Source organism: Lygodium microphyllum, chromosome 19 (assembly GCF_053477565.2).
Source record: "Lygodium microphyllum isolate KBCC chromosome 19, Lygodium_microphyllum_v1.1.10, whole genome shotgun sequence".
NCBI lineage: Eukaryota > Viridiplantae > Streptophyta > Polypodiopsida > Schizaeales > Lygodiaceae > Lygodium > Lygodium microphyllum.
Window position 1 is genome coordinate 77,488,627 of NC_141153.1, and position 18,961 is coordinate 77,507,587.

The 18,961-nt window shown below is 39.4% G+C and overlaps 1 protein-coding gene across 1 annotated transcript; it reads right to left on the reverse strand.

Annotated features, from left to right (window-relative positions):
• Positions 1 to 270: 270 nt before the first annotated feature.
• LOC148020057 (uncharacterized) lies at positions 271 to 18,629 on the reverse strand. Its single transcript, XM_087700333.1, has 3 exons — positions 18,282 to 18,629; positions 8,667 to 8,725; positions 271 to 593 (listed from the first exon to the last, which is right to left on the reverse strand). Exons 1-3 carry the CDS (start codon positions 18,544 to 18,546, stop codon positions 438 to 440), a joined length of 480 nt encoding a protein of 159 aa, XP_087556459.1. The 5' UTR covers positions 18,547 to 18,629; the 3' UTR covers positions 271 to 437.
• Between the last annotated feature and the right edge of the window lie 332 nt (positions 18,630 to 18,961).

Sequence of the window (18,961 nt, forward strand, 5' to 3'; positions counted from 1 at the left end):
ATTTTGAGTTCCCCATAGATGATACCCACTAGATGCCAATGGTTTTCTAGTTCAAGTGGTTTGAGTGTATGGGTGTGTGCATGGGTGCATAAGTTCAAACTCTGGTTATATCTTAGGGACATCCTGCATCTTTCAAATTCCAAGCCTTCTCAAAAAAGAAAAAGAAACCCACTATACAGAATTACGATTCAACTACTATAGTCTTTCAAGTGGTTATATAATTCAAAAGGGACTGATAAAATGCTAAAGTCAATATACATTAAGACTCCATTTTTCAAGCTTAGCCATCTTATACCATTTTCAAATTTGGTTCTTGATGTAGACAAGGTAGGTGCTTCTAAATTCTAGCACATGGCTCTTAAAATTGTTGCAAAGGTACCGACTTGTTTAAAGTTAAACGTTCATTTTTCAAAAAGAAATACTTGCCCTTTTCATCTTCACTCTCTTTTTTTTGCCCTTGTCCTTTGAGTTGGATACCACATTAACACATGAAAAGTCAAAGCAAGAGGAATTAGAAGATAAGGAATGTATATCATCAAAATGATAGCCCTTGTGGGAACATTCGAGTAGAGTATATCTACTAAAATTGGAATCTGTCAAAAACCATTATAAGCATGATCTCTCTCTCTCTCTCTCTCTCTCTCTCTCTCTCTCTCTCTCTCTCTCTCTCTCTCTCTCTCTCTCTCTCTCTCTCTCTCTCTCTCTCTCTCTCTCTCTCTCTCTCTCTCTCTCTCTCTCTCTCTCTCGTGTGGGTGTGTGTGCATAGGTGCATGTGCGCAGGTGACACATTTTCACATTGAGAACTATGATTAAATAGGTATGACACGAGAATAAGAACGTATACACAAAATTTGTAAAACACATTTCCACATTGAGAACAACTAAAAAGGTTGAGAATAAGAATTTACACAATCATTATGTTGACTTCAACAAAGCTTTAGATGCTACATAATTGTTTATTGCCAAGAATATTTGATTAGTGCATACCACACAAGATGTTGTGGGAAGTATTAAAACTTCATGAGGCTTTGAAAGGGATTGTCTAGACAACTATGGCCTTGTTGAATAAAATTGATAATATTAAGGGGTAAAGTGTCTAGTCTACTCTTTTCATTCTACAAAGTAAGGCAATTGAGGGCTTGATTTATAATTATGGGAATAAGAAGGTAAATGGTTGTATTGTCAACTGCACAAGAGCTTTTGATAGCATGCCATCTACTTATTTACTCAAGGACTACATGATTTGTGCCTATGACATGAAACGTTCACCTCTCCATTACCCACTTATAATCCAAGGACCCAATGTTGCAATGCCCCTATATGAGGAAAATCATGGATGGACATGTAAACTAGATGGCTATGAGATGGCATACATGGACAACCAATGGGTCAAGTGGAAAAGAGCTAATGAAGATAGTGAAATATACCCTTGCATTGGGTTGGAAGTTATAAGTGCCAATATCATGAGGTACAAAGTGTTAGCCCCAACTAGAAGCTTCCTAAACAAGGGTCTTAGCTCAATAATAAAGGGAGTATTCTTTGCATTACTATACATTAGAATACATTGGCAATAGATGGCAAGCCATCTAAATATGTGAGTGATAACTTTAACTACCTACATTCTCCATGACTAGCCAACCTCTAGCGCTACTCAAAATCATGCATCACAATATCAACTACTCTCCATCCAATATGATTTAAACTTGACTTGAGCATAAGAAACACAAAGCATCGTTCCCCATCACAAAGGCTCCATGTAGAGCTATACATATCCTTGACCTTTCTCATATGGATTTCAATAGGCCACAAAAAAACCCCTCACAAGGTTCTAAATATTTTCCACTCCAAGTTGATGACTACTCTAAAAGAGTTTAGATTTACTTTCTCAAGTAGAAAGCAAAGGTAACGGTCATCCTCTTGGTGAGACAAAGATAACTAGACAAGTTCAAATAATTAGGGCTGTAATTGAGTAAGTTCTATAAACGGAGATTTCAAGAATTCTTCAAAGGGAGGTATAGAGGCAATTTTATATTCTCATGTGCTCCTCAATAGAACTCTATAGTAGAGCAAAGGAACATGGTAATTGTGGAGATGGACATGACCATGTCATACACATGCAAATGGACTATCAACTCTGGGTAAAGGTGGCTAAAATTGTGACATACATCACATGAACATGAGAAATTGTTGTGAGTGGAATGAAGAGGATTGATATTGAGCATCTTCAATATGACAATACATTTGTATTCAACTAATTGAAATTGCATCTAAGGATTAACTTCCAATTTATTAAAGGCCAAGAGTGGCATTAAATAGCTATTTTGACATTTTAAAGGTCATGAAAATGGCCATATAGTCAATTTCTTTGTTCTCATATATACACACCTAATGCTAAGCATTGCTTCCAATAACCATGAGTACTAATTTTCTATGAATAGAGCTTGAGTTAGGATATATGAAATGAATGGGTACCATAAAAGAATCTTACTACTCAACACCACCATTAAACCACACATTTTTGAATAATAACTATTGACTATGTAAATGTTGTCATACACATACTATCTCCAAATAATAAGTATTGACCATGTGGATGTTGTCTACGCATCTATGTGCACCACCCCCAAATATAGATTCCAAAATTCATGTAATCCAATGAAAATTTAATCGTATTTATCATGCGATTTGGAGAAGTCTCTCCATGACTACCGAATGTATATAAACTTGATTTTAGCATTGAAATTCAACAACTATACATATCATCTAAATGTCAAAGCATTTTGTGTTACATTGACTAGATTAATTTTTCTTTGGACGATAATTTAATTTTCAAGAAAGATGCAAACTCATAGCATGAAGTTAATTTGACAATACCTAAGTATATAGATCCATCACTAAATAATCATTTCATGTAATTCCACTATAATTCTCAAAAGTATTCCATCTTCTCTCAAGATTACCTCATTCACACAACAAAAATCTAGCGAGACAACAATGCCCAAGTATCTAGATCCATCACTAAATAATTCTTTTGTGTAACTCCATTTCAATTATCAAATGGTATTCCATCTTGAGGAACCTTATTCACATGATAGAAGCCTTGTGTCTTGCGACTTGGCCACTTTATGAATTTAACTTCAAAAAACAACTCAAGGTAGCTTGAGAATCACAAGATCATCTTGCAACTCACTTCATTAAACCAAGAAAGCCACCTTGGGAAACCTTGATCCTCACAAAAAAAGGAAAAATGTACTCTTTTTAGTTTCAATCACTAGGGTCTCAATAAGGTGATCATCAACAATAATCATATATTGCCTAAGATGGATGACCTTATTGGCTAATCATAATGTGTAGAGTGTAAAGTGCCTCAATGACAAAACAGAAACCTAGCATCTGAACTCTTAACCACCTTACAGATGGTTTAATCAAAAAGAGGAAGTTAATGTAGCTTTAAAAAATAAGACTCTCTTATGAAAAACTTACATATATCAAGCATGTGACCTTGGGATACTTTGATCCTTGTAAAATCGGATGGAATACCCTAGTCTATATAAAATACAAGGATGTCAATAAAGTGACAATCAACAAAGAATCCATCCATCTTAGCAAAAAGAGGAAGTCAAGGTAGCTAGAGAAAATAAGACTCTTGTGAGCTTGGAATGCTTAGATTCTCGTGAAAAAGAAGGGAGCACCCAAACCTATATAAATTACTAGGGTGTCAATAAATTGACAATCAATAGATAATACATCTGACCTAAGACGAATGAACTTGTTGATCAATGTAAAGTAAGGCTTAAATTGAATGAAATGCAAATAGCACCTCTAAATGTGTTAAAAGTGGATGTAGCAATGGAAGCATAAACAAGCGCTAAAATAAACTGAAGAACACAATGTAGAAGAGAAAGAAAACAAAAGAATGATGAAAAGGAAGAGAACTCAGAGGAATACTCGAGAAATGGAATCCATATACCAAACATGAGACAATCATGTACAACAGTGAGTCACTGGCTATGTGGGTACTAGCTCTGGCTCCTCTCTCCAACAGGAAATCCACTTATTGAATGATGATGATGATGTATAAGGAGCCCCACTCTAAATAGGCTCAAAATAGGCCATAAATAGCAACTAGTCAACCAACATTAATGATGCATGACTGGCATCATAAATGCCCAAATGACATGAAATAACCACCACAAAAAATGCCTAAAATAACTATAATGTGCCCAACCCTAAATGGCATGCACATGCTCACACATAAGTTGACAATCTTGCTAGCGCACTCTCTCTCGAATCATGGTTGATCTGATACAATACAATGATACAATGATAATGACTAATCATAGTCCATACAACATAGTCCACCAAAATAGAACCATGGATACCTAAGCAATAGGTGATCGAGCCACCACCAAGGTGCCTCAAAGAGAACTGACGTCGATGTTGATCGTACGACTCCTAAAAATAGAGAAAAATCGTAGCATGTCTCTGTGTCTGTCACATCAATGTCTCACATTAGCATACAAGACCAACTTGTCAAAAACGCCTCTGAACATATGTGACCATGGATTCCCTGCCTTTGGCCAGTTCACCTAAGTGTCACCTCGTGAGCTCAAACGAGGACCCAAACATGCTCTCTACCAATACCAATCCATCATGAACATGGATGTCAATCCTAGCTCTAGGGTTTGAACTTGCTAGACTTCAATCGATGCGTCAGGGACGTCCCTCTCTGAACCTATGCACCTCTATGCCTATATAGATGAGGCTCGACTTCTCCATCTCACCATCCTCTCACACTCCCTTTGTGGCATTGGAGAGTCATAAGGAATGACTATATCACCTACACTAAAAAGCATCGAGGAAGGAGCTACTAAGCCCTTCCCTCAATCCGAAGAAGTGGATCCCTTTTGCACCTTGGGCTTCTCCTTAACTGAGAATCTGAATCGGAGTCTGAGGAACAGAGGGTAGCTCCACAAACAATGTACCTTCACTTCCGCACAAACCAGACTTTCATCTTAGCACTCCACGTAAGATCGTCAAGTCCATGTAACTTATCATCTGTGGAATTGCACGAAGGAGCCATGTGGAGAAGATAAAAAGTGAAGATACAAGCTAGACAGAGAGAGAAGATAGTCAACCGAATAGTAAAGATTGCATAAAAATAGAGATCACACGCAATATTCACAGGGTCAGCACAAAACCACAATGCTACAAGGACCAAGACCTGCAAGATAATGGTTAGAAGATAAAATTCAGATGCTAAAAATGCTAAAAATTCCTCTCTCCAATAAGAAGTCCATCTGCTGAATAATGATGATGATGATATATGAGGAGGAGGGGGAGGAGGAGGAGGAGGAGGAGGAGGAGGAGGAGGAGGAGAAGCCCCACTATAAATAGACACAAAATAGGCCATGAATAGTGGTTGGTTGACCAACATTAATGCTAGCTAACCAACATCATAAATGCCCAAATGTTATGAAATGACCTTCACAAAAAATGCCTAAAATAACTAAAATGTGCCCAACCCTAAATGACATGCACAAACTCACCGAGCTGACAATCTTGCTATCAAAAGGATAGCCCTAGAAAGACCATTGTCATATGCCACAAGTCACTATAGTAATTCCACTACCACCATAAGGCAATAACTAATATCAACCATCATACACAAGTATTTGGTAAGATCACACTCATATCACCAAAACTTTTGACTTGAATCCCAAATTTTCTAGATAGCTACTTCTTAGATAAAGAGGTACATGTAGCTTTATTCAAATTCATATCTACAAACTTAGACCTAGGGTCAAATTTGATGTTTGTATTTTCAAGTTGATTGTTCTCCATAGAGAAAGATTGAGGCACAATTGATGCTTTACTTCAATAATCATAGTTAAGTATTCTCACCATTAAATATATTTTGAGCTTAAAAAGATGACAAATTACACGAGGATTTACAATAGCTTTGAGAAAAATTGCAATAAGGCAATCCTATGCCACCTTGATAATCCAAAGAAGGATATTTAATGAAGCAAAGATAGTTGTGTTATCAAAGATTTTCAAAAAAGGTTATAGAACAATGCCGTAAATTTTTTTGTTCAAAAAGAGGAATCATTGCTTCTATACATCTCTAAAAGAGAAGGTTTCCTCTAAACCTAGTCTTCATGCAAGTGTATAGGTTACACATTATGAGATTTCATAGACGTAAAGATCTAATGCAACACAATGGATAGGTTTAACAAGAAGGCACTTTTCATGTTAGAGAAGCTAATCAAAGTTTCATAAAAGGTAAAATATCTCAACTTTGAGCTAAATTTTTATGTCATGTATAAAATATTGGACTACTTTTCATGACATGTATCTACAAGAGATATAGTGGTATCTTAGAAGACCATGAGCTCACCTTTTGAGATTTACATTCCAATAATAAGCTACGGATCAAGAGAGACATAAAATTTCATGGAATAATGGATAAAAGGCTTCCAAAAACATCAAGTATTCAAAACAATATTGCCTTAAATATAATATATCCAATGATTAGTCCTTAGTATTACAGATGTTGCAACTAGATTTGAGCTTGTTAACGCTACAATGTTGAAGGACTTCTCAATATGAAGTATGTATGTCCTTAGTGATACAGTTGTCGCATCTACATTTGAGCTTGTTGAAGCTATGATGTTGAACGACTTGTCAACATGGACTATGTATGTCAGTGGTAATACAGACATTGCATCTAGATTTGAGCTTGTTTAAGCTACAACGTTGAAGGACTTCTCAACGTGAACTATGCATTTAAGCATAGGCATGCCTTTTGACATTTGAAATATGGACATTACTTGAATTCTTCTCACCTATGCAAGCTAGGATCTCTAGCAACAATCTAGCAAAAAGTCTATATTATTGATGATGCATAAGGTTCGATTTGTTACAAAGTTGGAATGACCAAATATCTCAAAAAGCACATTTTGGGCCCTTCCCACCTTAGTGCCTTGTTTTGTGAGTCTCTACTATGTGAATCGTTTCCATACAAGTTTCTGTGATATCGGATGAGTCTAGTTGAATAACACTATCTACCATCCGGATCGTTGCTTCAAAAATCATCGACTTTACTGATTGTTGTGCCATTCGTCCTGTCCAGAGGTCTTTTGGCTTTTCTTTGCTGTTCTCTTTTGCTTCAAGGCGGCATTGAACGAGGAATTTTGGCTAATTTATACCACAGCGATTGATTTTATGCACCTGAGTCTTTGCCGTTGTCCCGCTGTCGTAGCAGGACAATCATTTTGCTAGACATCAATTCATGCTACTGCATGTTGAAGGAACCCGATCTAACACAGCAGGTCTGACCTTCTCTAGCAAGAGATTGGAACTTTTCACAAATGAATTAAAGAGCCTGCTAATTGCTTCGGCTCAAAGCTTGATTATCAGCTGGTAGCTCCTCTTCATTCATTCGTGGTTGAGAAAAATGGGGCAACCCCTGATCATCTTTGCTTGTTGCCCATGAGAGAACATGCACCATTTGCGTCCAAAGAAAAGAGCTTACAGTTAAAAGGAGCTTTTCCTTATATTGTGGCTTTGTGACCCTCTCTGAAGTGATATGTCCAGCTTGTTGTACTGAAACTTAGATTTTGCATTTTATGGGACATCCCACTCTTCCATTGAGGTTTAACTAAAACATGTGCAAATGAGATGCACTTCAAAGAGGCACCGAAAGCAAATTGCTCTAACATGGCAGCCCTAGCTGGTCTACTTCAGCAGGAGTTGTACCTGACAACATGTGAATGCATATGGCAACGTCAGCAGCAACAGCTGGAGGGGAACATGCAGTCTTCAAAGCTCGATGTCAGCAACTTTCGCACACCTGGATTTTTGTTCTCAGACTCAGCATTTGGAATGCCCAGTCCGCAGTACTAGAACCAAACCCAATCTCAGGAGCAGGTGGCCTTTTGCAGGCTCATTTTTCATCACCAAGGCGGCCTCCCCCGACATTAGATGGGAGACATCTGATCAGAGATTTAATAGCGAGCTTGCCATCACTGGAAGTGGAACAACTCTAGGGGATTCAGGGGACTCATGGGCTTGCCTTCACTGGCTGTTGAGCAAGTCTCAAATGCAGACATTCGGCAGATTTTTGAGGGGACTCTTCAGGATGACATAAATAAAGTTTCTAACATGCTACACACATGCAAGGAAGTTACAATCATAGACTTTGGTATCAAAACAAACACAGCCCTTTCCTGGCACACCGTAAGGCCTGAGCCAACACAGCTGTATGACCAAGATGACTGGGGCGTAATGCTGTCTGAAATGGGCATGTTGCACTTACAGTACTTGCTGGCTGTACTAATGCTCTGGACTGGTGGAATGTTACGGCATACTTGCTTGGAGACTGTCAACACAGTTAGCATACTTATGTTCACACTACTTCCATGTGAGAGTTCAGTGCTTTTCAACCTTACAGTGTGCATTGTTAAGCTTACAGACTGCCTATTTATTGAGCTTGCAACTCACTCAAGTTCACATACTTTGATGCCCTGTTAAATAAAGATATCTATTCCAGGTTGATTAGCTTCTTTTGAAATGTGGTGCAGAGACAAAAAAACTAATATTCCATGCACTCTCAATTAAGCCCTAAGTGATAAGGTTGAACTCAACTCAAAACAAATACTTACCATGGTAGTGCTTACATGCACTCCATATATAAGACCAGTTGTCTTAGCCCATTTCGTACCTGGAAAAGAATTAAGGCCACGACATGAGATTATGCATTTGCAACTCAACAAACAGTTAATGTATTTACAGCTTTCCTTACTTCACATTTGTTCAAAAGCAACATTCATTTGTGTAAGTCAGGCCAAAAAAAAACTCTGTTTCTTTCAGAACAACTACATGATAACTTGTCATGTTTATTGAGTGACACTAATTGTGATCCATCCCACACAAACACAAGGCAGTCAAATTTATGAACTTGTACATACTTGCAACAAAGGTAACTGGAATAGACGTGTAAGAAGGGACCAATTTATGGTTGTGATTCAAATCATGCACCAATTTGTGGCTCAGCAATAATCTGTTAGAAAAAATGCATGGTAACGGAGCAGACAGATACACACAGTTGCAGAGGACAGCAACTAAACACTGAAATAGCTGAAGCCAGGATAAAGAGTGCCTTCATATAGGCACAAATTGACCACACTTGAGGAGACCATAAAACTGTCAAGCACATGAATAAAAAACCACTCTCAGACATGGAACTCACACTATGCACCCACATGTCACAATGTAAAGGTGAGAAACTTGCTGTAGTATAAAATGCTGCCGCCCAAAAATAGGGTGGCCAGTCTCATCAATTCTCCCACAAAATAGTAAATAAGCACACAAACATCCACAAACTCACATGTGAGATATCTAATCTGCTCGCACCCTCTCTCAAATCATGGGTGATCTAGTACAATACAAGACAGTGATAATGACTCATCGTAGTACATATGGCAATGACCATTAGATAGGACCATGCATACCCAAGCAATGGGTATGCAAGCCACCACCAAGGTGCCTTCAAGAGAACCTAATGTCCAGTCCATGTCGAAAGTACCAATCCTTAAAAACACATAGTAGTCATAGCAACTCTTGATGCCTATCATGAAACTGCTCTGCATAAAGCACATCATGACCATGGATTCCCCACCTTTGACCAAACTGTGAAGTGTCCCCTCATGTGAGCTCTGCCTAGGAATCCTCTTCATCGTAGCAAAAAAGAGGGATTAGTATACTCCTCGTCTACCAGTTCCTTGACATAATGGAGGGGTGCTAGAATTCAATGCATGTAGGAAGCCTCACTCTAGGTCCACTACACCTGCATATGGATAAGGCTCAATTGCCCCATCTCCACCAACCTCTCACAATTCCTCTCTAGCACTGTAGAGTCATGAGGGATGACAATCACCACTAGGGCTAGAAGGCAGAAGGGGAGGTCGTCACGGCCTTCACCTTCTTCGCAGATGACGAGCCTTCAAAGCTTGGGCCCTTGCCCTAGCTAGAGGTTTTAAATCAAAAACTTGAGTCAAAAAAGGATGACGACTTGTCAAAGAAGTCCTTACCTTCTTTTTCTTCTTCTTCTTCTTCTCTGCTCCGCTCCTTTTGCAATGCCACTAGATTCTTGGATTCCTTTCAAAAATGCCCCTTCTTGCTACAATGATAACATTGTGCCTTCGTCTTCTTCTTCCTATCACCCCTCTCTAAAGCTGCATAAGCCTCTTGTTGGCCACCATATCAAGATGGAAGCTTCAAGCCCCCTTATAAACACAAAGATGTGTCATGTTGCAGCAACAAGGAGGACATATGCTCAAAACTAGTAGATGTTGCCGTGTCTGAGCCCATAAAGTGTTGGCCGTACCATCATACTGCAACAGAAGCTTGTAGAGAATAGTCCCCACACGATGTGCTTCTGGAAGGACACATTGCATATGGCGAAGTTGATCGTATATCTATGTCAACCAAAGAAGAAAGGACTGAATCATATCAAACAGCTCGATGCTATAGCATCTATAACTTCTTCCACACACCTGAAGCTGTCTTGCAGAAGGTAACTGCCAAGAGAACCTCTTCAGAGATGCATCTAAGAAGAACAGAACAGGCATGAGCAACATCAACCTTCGAAGTAAGAACTACCTCCTTGTAGTTGTCTCAATTTGCTTGAATAGGATCTAACATCTGGGGACGCATGATAGCTCCTAAGACCAGCAAGGAAAGGGCATATTGGAAGAAAGATATTATTGTGTGTTGTAGAGGAGAGTAGCAGTGGAGAAGACTAGAGATGAATAGACTGAAGGTTTTATGAAGTACTAGTGGACTAATCTGTGATCTCCTAGGATGTAGTGGACTATTCTAAACAGGGAAAATAGGTTGTCTATTGCTATTCAGGAAGAAAGTTCTCTGATCCACCTTAAATTTGTGGGAGATTTTGGCTCCTTGTTGTCCCGAATACAGGTTTTGTGTTGACTATTTTGGGGTATTCTTATTCTTTTTCTATAGTGGATTAAAATAGAGGTTTTTAACAAAGCCATCTCGTTAGGTTTGGGAGGGGGTAGGGAGTTGAAATTGTGGTAGGATCATTGGGTTTGAGAGGAGGTGGGGAGTTGGATTGGTGGAAGGATAAGGGAACAAATGAGGTGGCATGCAACTTTAATAGAATTGAGGTGCAATGGTGAGACAAAAAGACGAGATTATCTGCTGTCAGTCGTAGCCAATGAGTGGCTGTATTTCAAATAACCCCCCAATCACAATGCTCCAAATGCTGTGAAAAGTGTGACATTTTAGGGGGATTGTCTATCCTTCTTTTAGGGGCCATCATGTTACTCGCCCCCTTACCCTAGTTGGAGATCATCACATCACAATAGCCTTTCCTTGGCATTTGGCTCCAAGGGCTTGTCTTAACAATATGCTCAAGTGAAGTTTTGTGTGGACAAAATGTTCACCAAGCCATTATTTGGATTAAAGATTGAGCCAAAGGGATCTAGATTAAGCCAAAGGGAGATACTGTCTTGAGTATAGCTAGAGTTATGTAGCCCCATTTCTAAAATCGATAGATAAACAATGGTACATAGCAGTGATTGTAGCGATACCCATCTCTATCACATTTACACCATATTTTAGCTTTGTTTACACCCATCTAGAGCATATATGTGCTTTATATAATGTTTCATTTTATTAGAGCACATGGCAAGTGCTACATCATACACAAGGTAAACCATATCAAAGATCAACTATTGAGAAATGATTTGTTTAAGTTTCTTTGCCATCTACAAAGATCCACAATGTGATTCTTGAAGTCTAAGCAAGAGTGCTACTCCTTACATTACTATTCTTGGGAGTATAGTACCAACAATGTCTCATGCTATGTATGGTCTTGTGTTTTATGTTTTTGGGCCTAATTTTTTAACTTAGATTTTGGGCTTCATATCCATTTACTTGGATTATTTTGTTATTGTAGCTAGGTCACTTCTCCAAACTAGAAAATTTTGTAACATTATTATGTAAATGTATTATCTATGTAATCGTGCTATGTAGTGATGATGTACCTTAGAATTTATATTAGTAATGAGATCATACAACTAACGCATCTCACTATCTTAACTATTTAAATATTATTGATATTGTGATTATAATGATCTTGAAGGTTGCAACTATTAACAAGGTCATATCATTTTGTGTGTGTGTGCGTGTATCTGTGTGTGGTTTTTTTGGTTTGGTCGGGGGGGTGAAAAAACACTTTGGAGTGCTTGGATTCGGTGCCAAAAACTTTGTTGAGCTCCTCCCATGTTAACTTTGCATTTAGAATACCATCAATGTGATGTATGCATTCATGGCCTAACACTCCTGCTATGTACCCCAATGCTTTCCTGTTGCTTGCTTCATATTCTTCTCCTAAGCTTCTTGTTGTGTATCTCCCAATGATGATGCCCCATAATCTCTTCCACATAAGAAGATGCATTATTTTGGATTACCCAGTGTGGAATCCGAACCCCATGAATTTACTGATTACATCTTAAGTTGACATTCTACTTGATGGAGAGGTCTTACCAAGTTATTTCCCACGGCAGAGTCTAACTCCATACAACGAAAGGGATATTTTTTGGGATTTTACAAAGACATTTCAATAATAAGAGATCCCATACGTAGTGGCCTTTTACAAGGGTGTAAATCAATTTGGATAAGCAACAATATGAATAACATCCAAAGAACCGGTTTCAACTTCTTCATTGTGAACTAGGCGCTAAGATAACCAATTTGGTTACACCCATGTGAATGAGGGTTGGAATTAGAAATTGCTTGGTCTTGTGCCAAAACTTGGGGCTTTTCGTATTCAAGCTCCAATTTTACCAAATTTCACCCATTAAATTTGGAGCTTTTGCGAAATTTTTCCAAATTCGTCGACATTAAGACCAATCATACCTTCTACATTGACATTCACACACATTGGAGCCCTTTCAACTGCGATTTCTTCATTGATGCCATCAATTTTTCAAAAAATTGGAAGTTTTTGGTATTTCCTTTCCTTTCTTTTCGAGTTGCATCTACAACTGTACTTTGGACAATAACCAAAAATTTCAGCAAGCAATGGCCGGGCAAAACAATTTGCTCAACATGTTTCGGAACTCAAACAAATTAGATGACACTAATCATCCCTATGGGCATACATGATGAAGCATGTACTCATTTTGCCAAGAAGCTTTGGGACTATATATGTGGTTCAAAAGTTAAGCATGCAGGCCTTGCTACACAGAATGTCACAATTTCTTTTGGCTTCCCGAATCGCACGGCCTTAGCGCCGGCGATGCTTCATTCAAATTTCTGCCCTATCAACTTTCGATGGTAGGATAGAGGCCTACCATGGTGGTGACGGGTGACGGAGAATTAGGATTCGATTCCAGAGAGGGAGCTCGAGAAACGGCTACCACATCCAAGGAAGGCAACAGGCGCGCAAATTACCCAATCCCGACACGGGCAGGTAGTGACAATAAATAACAATACTAGGCTTTTACAAGTCTGGTAATTGGAATGAGTACAATCTAAATCCCTTAACGAGGATTCATTGGAGGGCAAGTCTGGTGCCAACAGCCGCAGTATTTCCAGCTCCAATAGCGTATATTTAAGTTGTTGTAGTTAAAAAGCTCGTAGTTGGATCTTGGGGCGGGGCGTGCGGCATCCACAATCACCAATGGATCTTCAGCTCTAGCTCCTCTTGCACCTCCCACAACAAATTAGTAGATGGGACAGGCATGATACCCAAGCTCATGCTTTGATTGCACTTTTGTGCAAGAGACAGTTATCCCATATTTTCAGTCGTGCACAACCACCACAAATGCTTGGGATAAGCTTGCCTCGTTGTATCCGATGCGCAATGTGGCTCATATAGCCTATGCGTGTAAGCAGCTTGAGATGGAGCACATGATAGAGAGTGATTCTATGGATGGCTATGTTACATATGTCAAGGACATTACTGAGCAACTTGCTAACATTGATGAAATCATTCCCAATGCATCTCTTATAACTATGGTCTTGGAAGGTCTACTTGATACTTATCAAAGTTTTGCCACTACACTTCGTTTACTTGCAAAAGGAGATGCTAATGCTTATACATTTAATACATTGGTATCACTATTGTTGCAAGAAGAGCAATCGAGGCTGAATCACTCTGATATAAGTATGGATAATCAATCATTTGCAGCCAACCATTGTAACAAAGGGAAGTCATGGCAACCCTCAAACTCCTAAGGAAAAGGCATAACGGGTTCTTCTATGAACTCCTCAATCACCAAGGATGATGGTGCTAAGAAAAAGAGGTGCAATTATTGCAAAAAGAAGGGACATGTAATTAAAGAATGCAGAAAGAGGATAGCAAGTGAAAAGAAGAAACAATTGGGCATGAGTATTGCTAAAAATTCAGCAAATGCAAAGGATGCAACTGCACATTTGGCAAGCTTAGACATTGGTCAGTCCTATGCCCTTGTTGTGTGTTGTTCATATGATCCTTCTTCACATGAGCATGGTCTTTCAATTGTGCTAAAAAATTGCAGCACTTGGTATTATGATAATGGCGCTTCTAAGCACACAACATCCTTTCGTGACTTATTTGTATCATATGCAAATGTGCAAAAGGGGAGATCAATTGTATGTGCAAACAATGCTTTGTATAGCATTCAAGGTATTGGTTAGATTCCCCTTATTGCAGTGGATGGGAAAACTATCGTGCTTAAAAAGATCTTGTATGTGCCAGGTATAAAGAAAAACTTACTTCTATTTACAGCCATAGATAAGTTGGTTTTGTGGTTAAAAAACACATGGATCGATGCAATGTCTATGACTATAGTGATGGGGACACCCTCATTGTCACTGGTACTTTGTACAATGGGCTTTATCAACTTGATTTATATGAGAGGAGAGCATTAGAGGATGCATTCCATATTGATGCCACCATTGTGGATAACACTAAGTAATGGAATGCTTGGTTTGGTTGTCTTAATTATGGTAGTTTGCTATGTCTAAGAAGCAAAAATACGGTGCTCGATCTCCTCCGTTGAAAGGACCTATTCACAATGTATGTAAAAGTTGTGTACTTGGTAAAATGCATCGTGCTTTGTTTCCCAACGATGGTACTATGCATGCTGATCAAAAATTACAGCTTGTGCATAGTGATGTTTGTGGGCCCATGCATGTCAAATCCATTGAAGGATACTTATACTTTGTTACCTTCATTGATGACATGACTCCTCATTGTTGGGCATATGCTTTGAAGCACTAATTAGAAGTGTTTGCATGCTTTAAAAACTTTCTTGGCCTTGGCTGAAAATGGCAGTGGATGTAAGTTGATTACACTACGTACCAATCAAGGGAGGAAATATATGTCATGGAAGTTCGAGTCCCTTTTGGCTAAAAGGGGCATTATTCATCAATGTACTACGCCTTACACACCTCAACAAAACAGTATGGCTGAAAGAAATAAGTGCACTTTAATGGAATGGCATGTTATATATTGTCACACAATAAGCTGCCCCCAAAGTTTTGGCTTGATGCTAGCATGTATGTAGTGTATGTGCTCAATTGCAGCCCAACTAAAGCCTTGGCTGATTGTATGCCTTATGAGGCTTGGAATGGGCGGAAACCAATGGTGTCACACATCCATGTCTTTGGTTGGTTGGCATATCCTTTAGTGCCACAACCACGAAGACATAAATTGGAAGACGGGCTGTCAAATGCATCTTTATTCATTATAGTGCAGAAAGCAAAGGGTACTGCTTATACCAACCATCCAACAACAAGATTTCTATTAGTAGAGATATGGTATTTGATGAACATGTGGGTCAGCCCTTCATGGACTGACAAAATCCACCCAATGTGGGGCCTATGGACATGTTTGCCTTTATTTTCAGCAAGGTGAACCTGATTTTGGTAAATTTCAACAACTTATTGAGGGTTTACAGCAGCAATATTATCAGCAAACACATGCAAATAGTAGCCTGACTTTCAACCCATTGATCAAGGCATTGCTGATTATGAAGTGGCCGATGAGAGAGCTGCTGTTCCGGAAGATGAAACCATCCCTGGATGGCTATTAGGTAAATTACAGGGCAACAAACAGCCCATTCCTCTTCCCGATAGAACTAGAGCAGCCATTGGCCATGCACATGGTAACTTGGTCGCACAAGCACTTGTAGCTACTGCATGCAACAAAAGAACATGTCTCTTTACATGATGCTTTACAAGACAAACATTGAATGGCAACTATGCAATTAGAGTTAAACTTTATTGATAAAAAAAACACATGGGAGCTATATGACTTGCCTGCTGGCAAGCATACTTTAGGCACTAAGTGGGTTTACAAATTAAAATGCAGATCTGATGGTGGCATTGATCACTGCAAGGCATGCCTTGTTGCCAAAGGGTATGCCTAACACCATGGGATTGATTATAATGAGACATTTGCACCCACTTCACGAATGACCACCATTTACAGTGTCATTGCTTCGGTTGCTCATTATGATTGGCATGTGCATCAACTGGATGTGAAGAATACTGTTTTGAATGGTGATCTTCATGAGGAGGTTTATGTCACTCAACCTCCTGGCTTTGTTCAAAAAGGGTCAAAAAGCAAAGTATGCCATTTGCATAAGGCCCTCTATGGCTTAAAGCAAGCACCTAGTGTTGAGCTAAAACATGCATTACTTGTTGATTAGCCTCTTAAACAGCCCCAAAACACACTAAAAAATGCTCTTTTAGAGTAAAAACCCTAAAACGGGGAGCAGTTCGACAGAGTTCAGTGGAAACCCTAAATCGGGGAGCGGTTCGAGAGAGTTCAATGAAAACCCTAATTTTTGGGGCACCCTTCCACATCTATAAATAGACAAGCTGCCCCCATTCAGCCTCATTCCATCCGTGTAGGTTTCTCACTCCACTTGCAGATTTCAGCCATCTGCCTCCTCCCACATGGCTATCTAGCCCTCGAGACTGTTGCCACTCCATCCGTGTTTGCTCCTGCTACTGGCGTCTTCATCCATGTTGACGTCAGCTGCTGGCGACATCATCATCTACTGCGATCTGATCATCTAGTCATCGCCAGCAGAAAGAAAAAGAAAAAGTAAGCATCCCAGTTACAAGTTGCAGTCTGACATAGAGACCGCAACGGATCTTAAATGGATCCTAGAAGAAAGGATTCTTGGAAGTAGAATTGAATTTACATTAGATGAAATTCTCGGTATTGCAAAACGAGGATTTCATGATGTAATAATTGATGTGATTAAACGAAAAAGATAATATGTTGGTGAGAAAACTGAAGAATATGTACATGCTTTTTTGCAAGTACTTCATGTGTATTTGCAGGATGAAGAGAAGCTGAAAACTCAAGGGATTCGATTGGAGGCAATTCTTTGATTGCAGCCATAGAAGCCAAAGATGAAGACATTTATAAAGCAGAAACTGAAGAAGCCATTATGGTGGGGACTTCTCAATCTAAGAGAAGAGAGAGTAGTTGTTGCTAATCCATGGTCAATCAATTGCATGTTATCGCACGTAAAAGACCTACCCTATTCACACCAATCAGAAAAACGGCGGCCTGTTCTTCCTTGTTATTCTATGCTCCCTCCTACCTCTTAGTATTGAGCATGGTTATCTCGTCCAATGGCATCCGATTAGTACCATCCAATACTAGTCAGATACTAATCAAACTACTACCTCTTAGTATTGAGCATGGTTATCTCGTCCAATGGCATCCGATTAGTACCATCCAATACTAGTCAGGTACTAATCAAACTAATAAATCTTGGACGTGTCTCTAATGTTTCGTCCAATGGAAAAATTTGTACATATAATTTTAACGCCTACACATAATGTTGGGACTTAAAGTAATAAACTTCAAACATTTAGATTCTTTACACTAGGAGTTTACATATGGAGAGGCTGAGGATAGAGAGGATGGAGAGCTTGAGAGCAGAGGTAGGGCAAAGGTAGGCTGTAGGAGAGCTTGAGGGAGTACAGAGAATTTGAGAGCAGAGAGCTTGAAATTGGAATTTGAAATCAGAGAGGGAAAGAGAGAGAGAATGTATTGCCAAAAGGGGGTGGGGAGAGAGAGAGAGAATCAGTTCTTCAGCTCTGGATTGAGCAGCAATTGTTTCACCTAGAGCTAGTTTTACACCAACAAAAAACATCTCCTGTTGTGATTAATTCAGTTCTTCAACTCATGCACGCACAGAGAGAGAGAAACAGGAGGGGGTGGGGGGAAGGGATGTTACCATAGAAAAATCCGTAAGCGTTGAGGAAGACAAGGGGAAGCTGGAAGAAGACCTCTGCATACACAAGCCCCAGAAAGTAATGTGGCTTGTCTCTTACCAGGTAGTCCCCCGAGAAATCCACGTACCACCGATTCAGGTCCTGCAGAGACTGCGGGTACCAGTGAGCAGGGAAGATCACCTGCGAATCAGCGAAAATGGTAATTACGACATGAAGCGCAAAGAAGGCGCTGAAGAAGAGATCCATGGAGCGCCGCACTGACGCCATAGCTTCCCAAAATACAAGAGCCCAAGGACTAGCTACGCTACGCAAAACCTGCTATATATTTATATTAGCCTTTGATAGGAAGGTTTTTGATTGAGACTTGAATCATCCTCGAATATTCACGATGTGGCTGATCGCTATTTGTTCATGGTGGTGTACGTTATTCTCAGGCTGGTTACACACTAAACAGCGATGCTCACCTTTGCTTAGAGTAGGCATGCAATTTTTGAAATTGGGCCTAGATATGGACATAAAGCTTTTACACATCAAAAGGACATATTTTACCAAAAAAATGATATTTTTAATTTTTTGATTGGTTATAAATGTAAAAAGTTCACCCATGTCCATCACTTTACAAACTCGGCACAGAAGATTCCCCGTCCATAAGTGGGTGGGGAGTTCACCTATTTAACAGGTA

Excerpts from the sequence above, each read along its gene's own strand:
- LOC148020057 (XM_087700333.1), bottom strand. The coding sequence starts at position 18,546 with ATGGCGTCAGTGCGGCGCTCCATGGATCTCTTCTTCAGCGCCTTCTTT. Across the intron at positions 8,726-18,281 it reads CGCTTACGGATTTTTCTATG|GTACGAAATGGGCTAAGACA; the intron begins GTAACATCCCTT and ends ATTCTTTTCCAG. Across the intron at positions 594-8,666 it reads TGCATGTAAGCACTACCATG|ATTCCAATTTTAGTAGATAT; the intron begins GTAAGTATTTGT and ends GGTTTTTGACAG.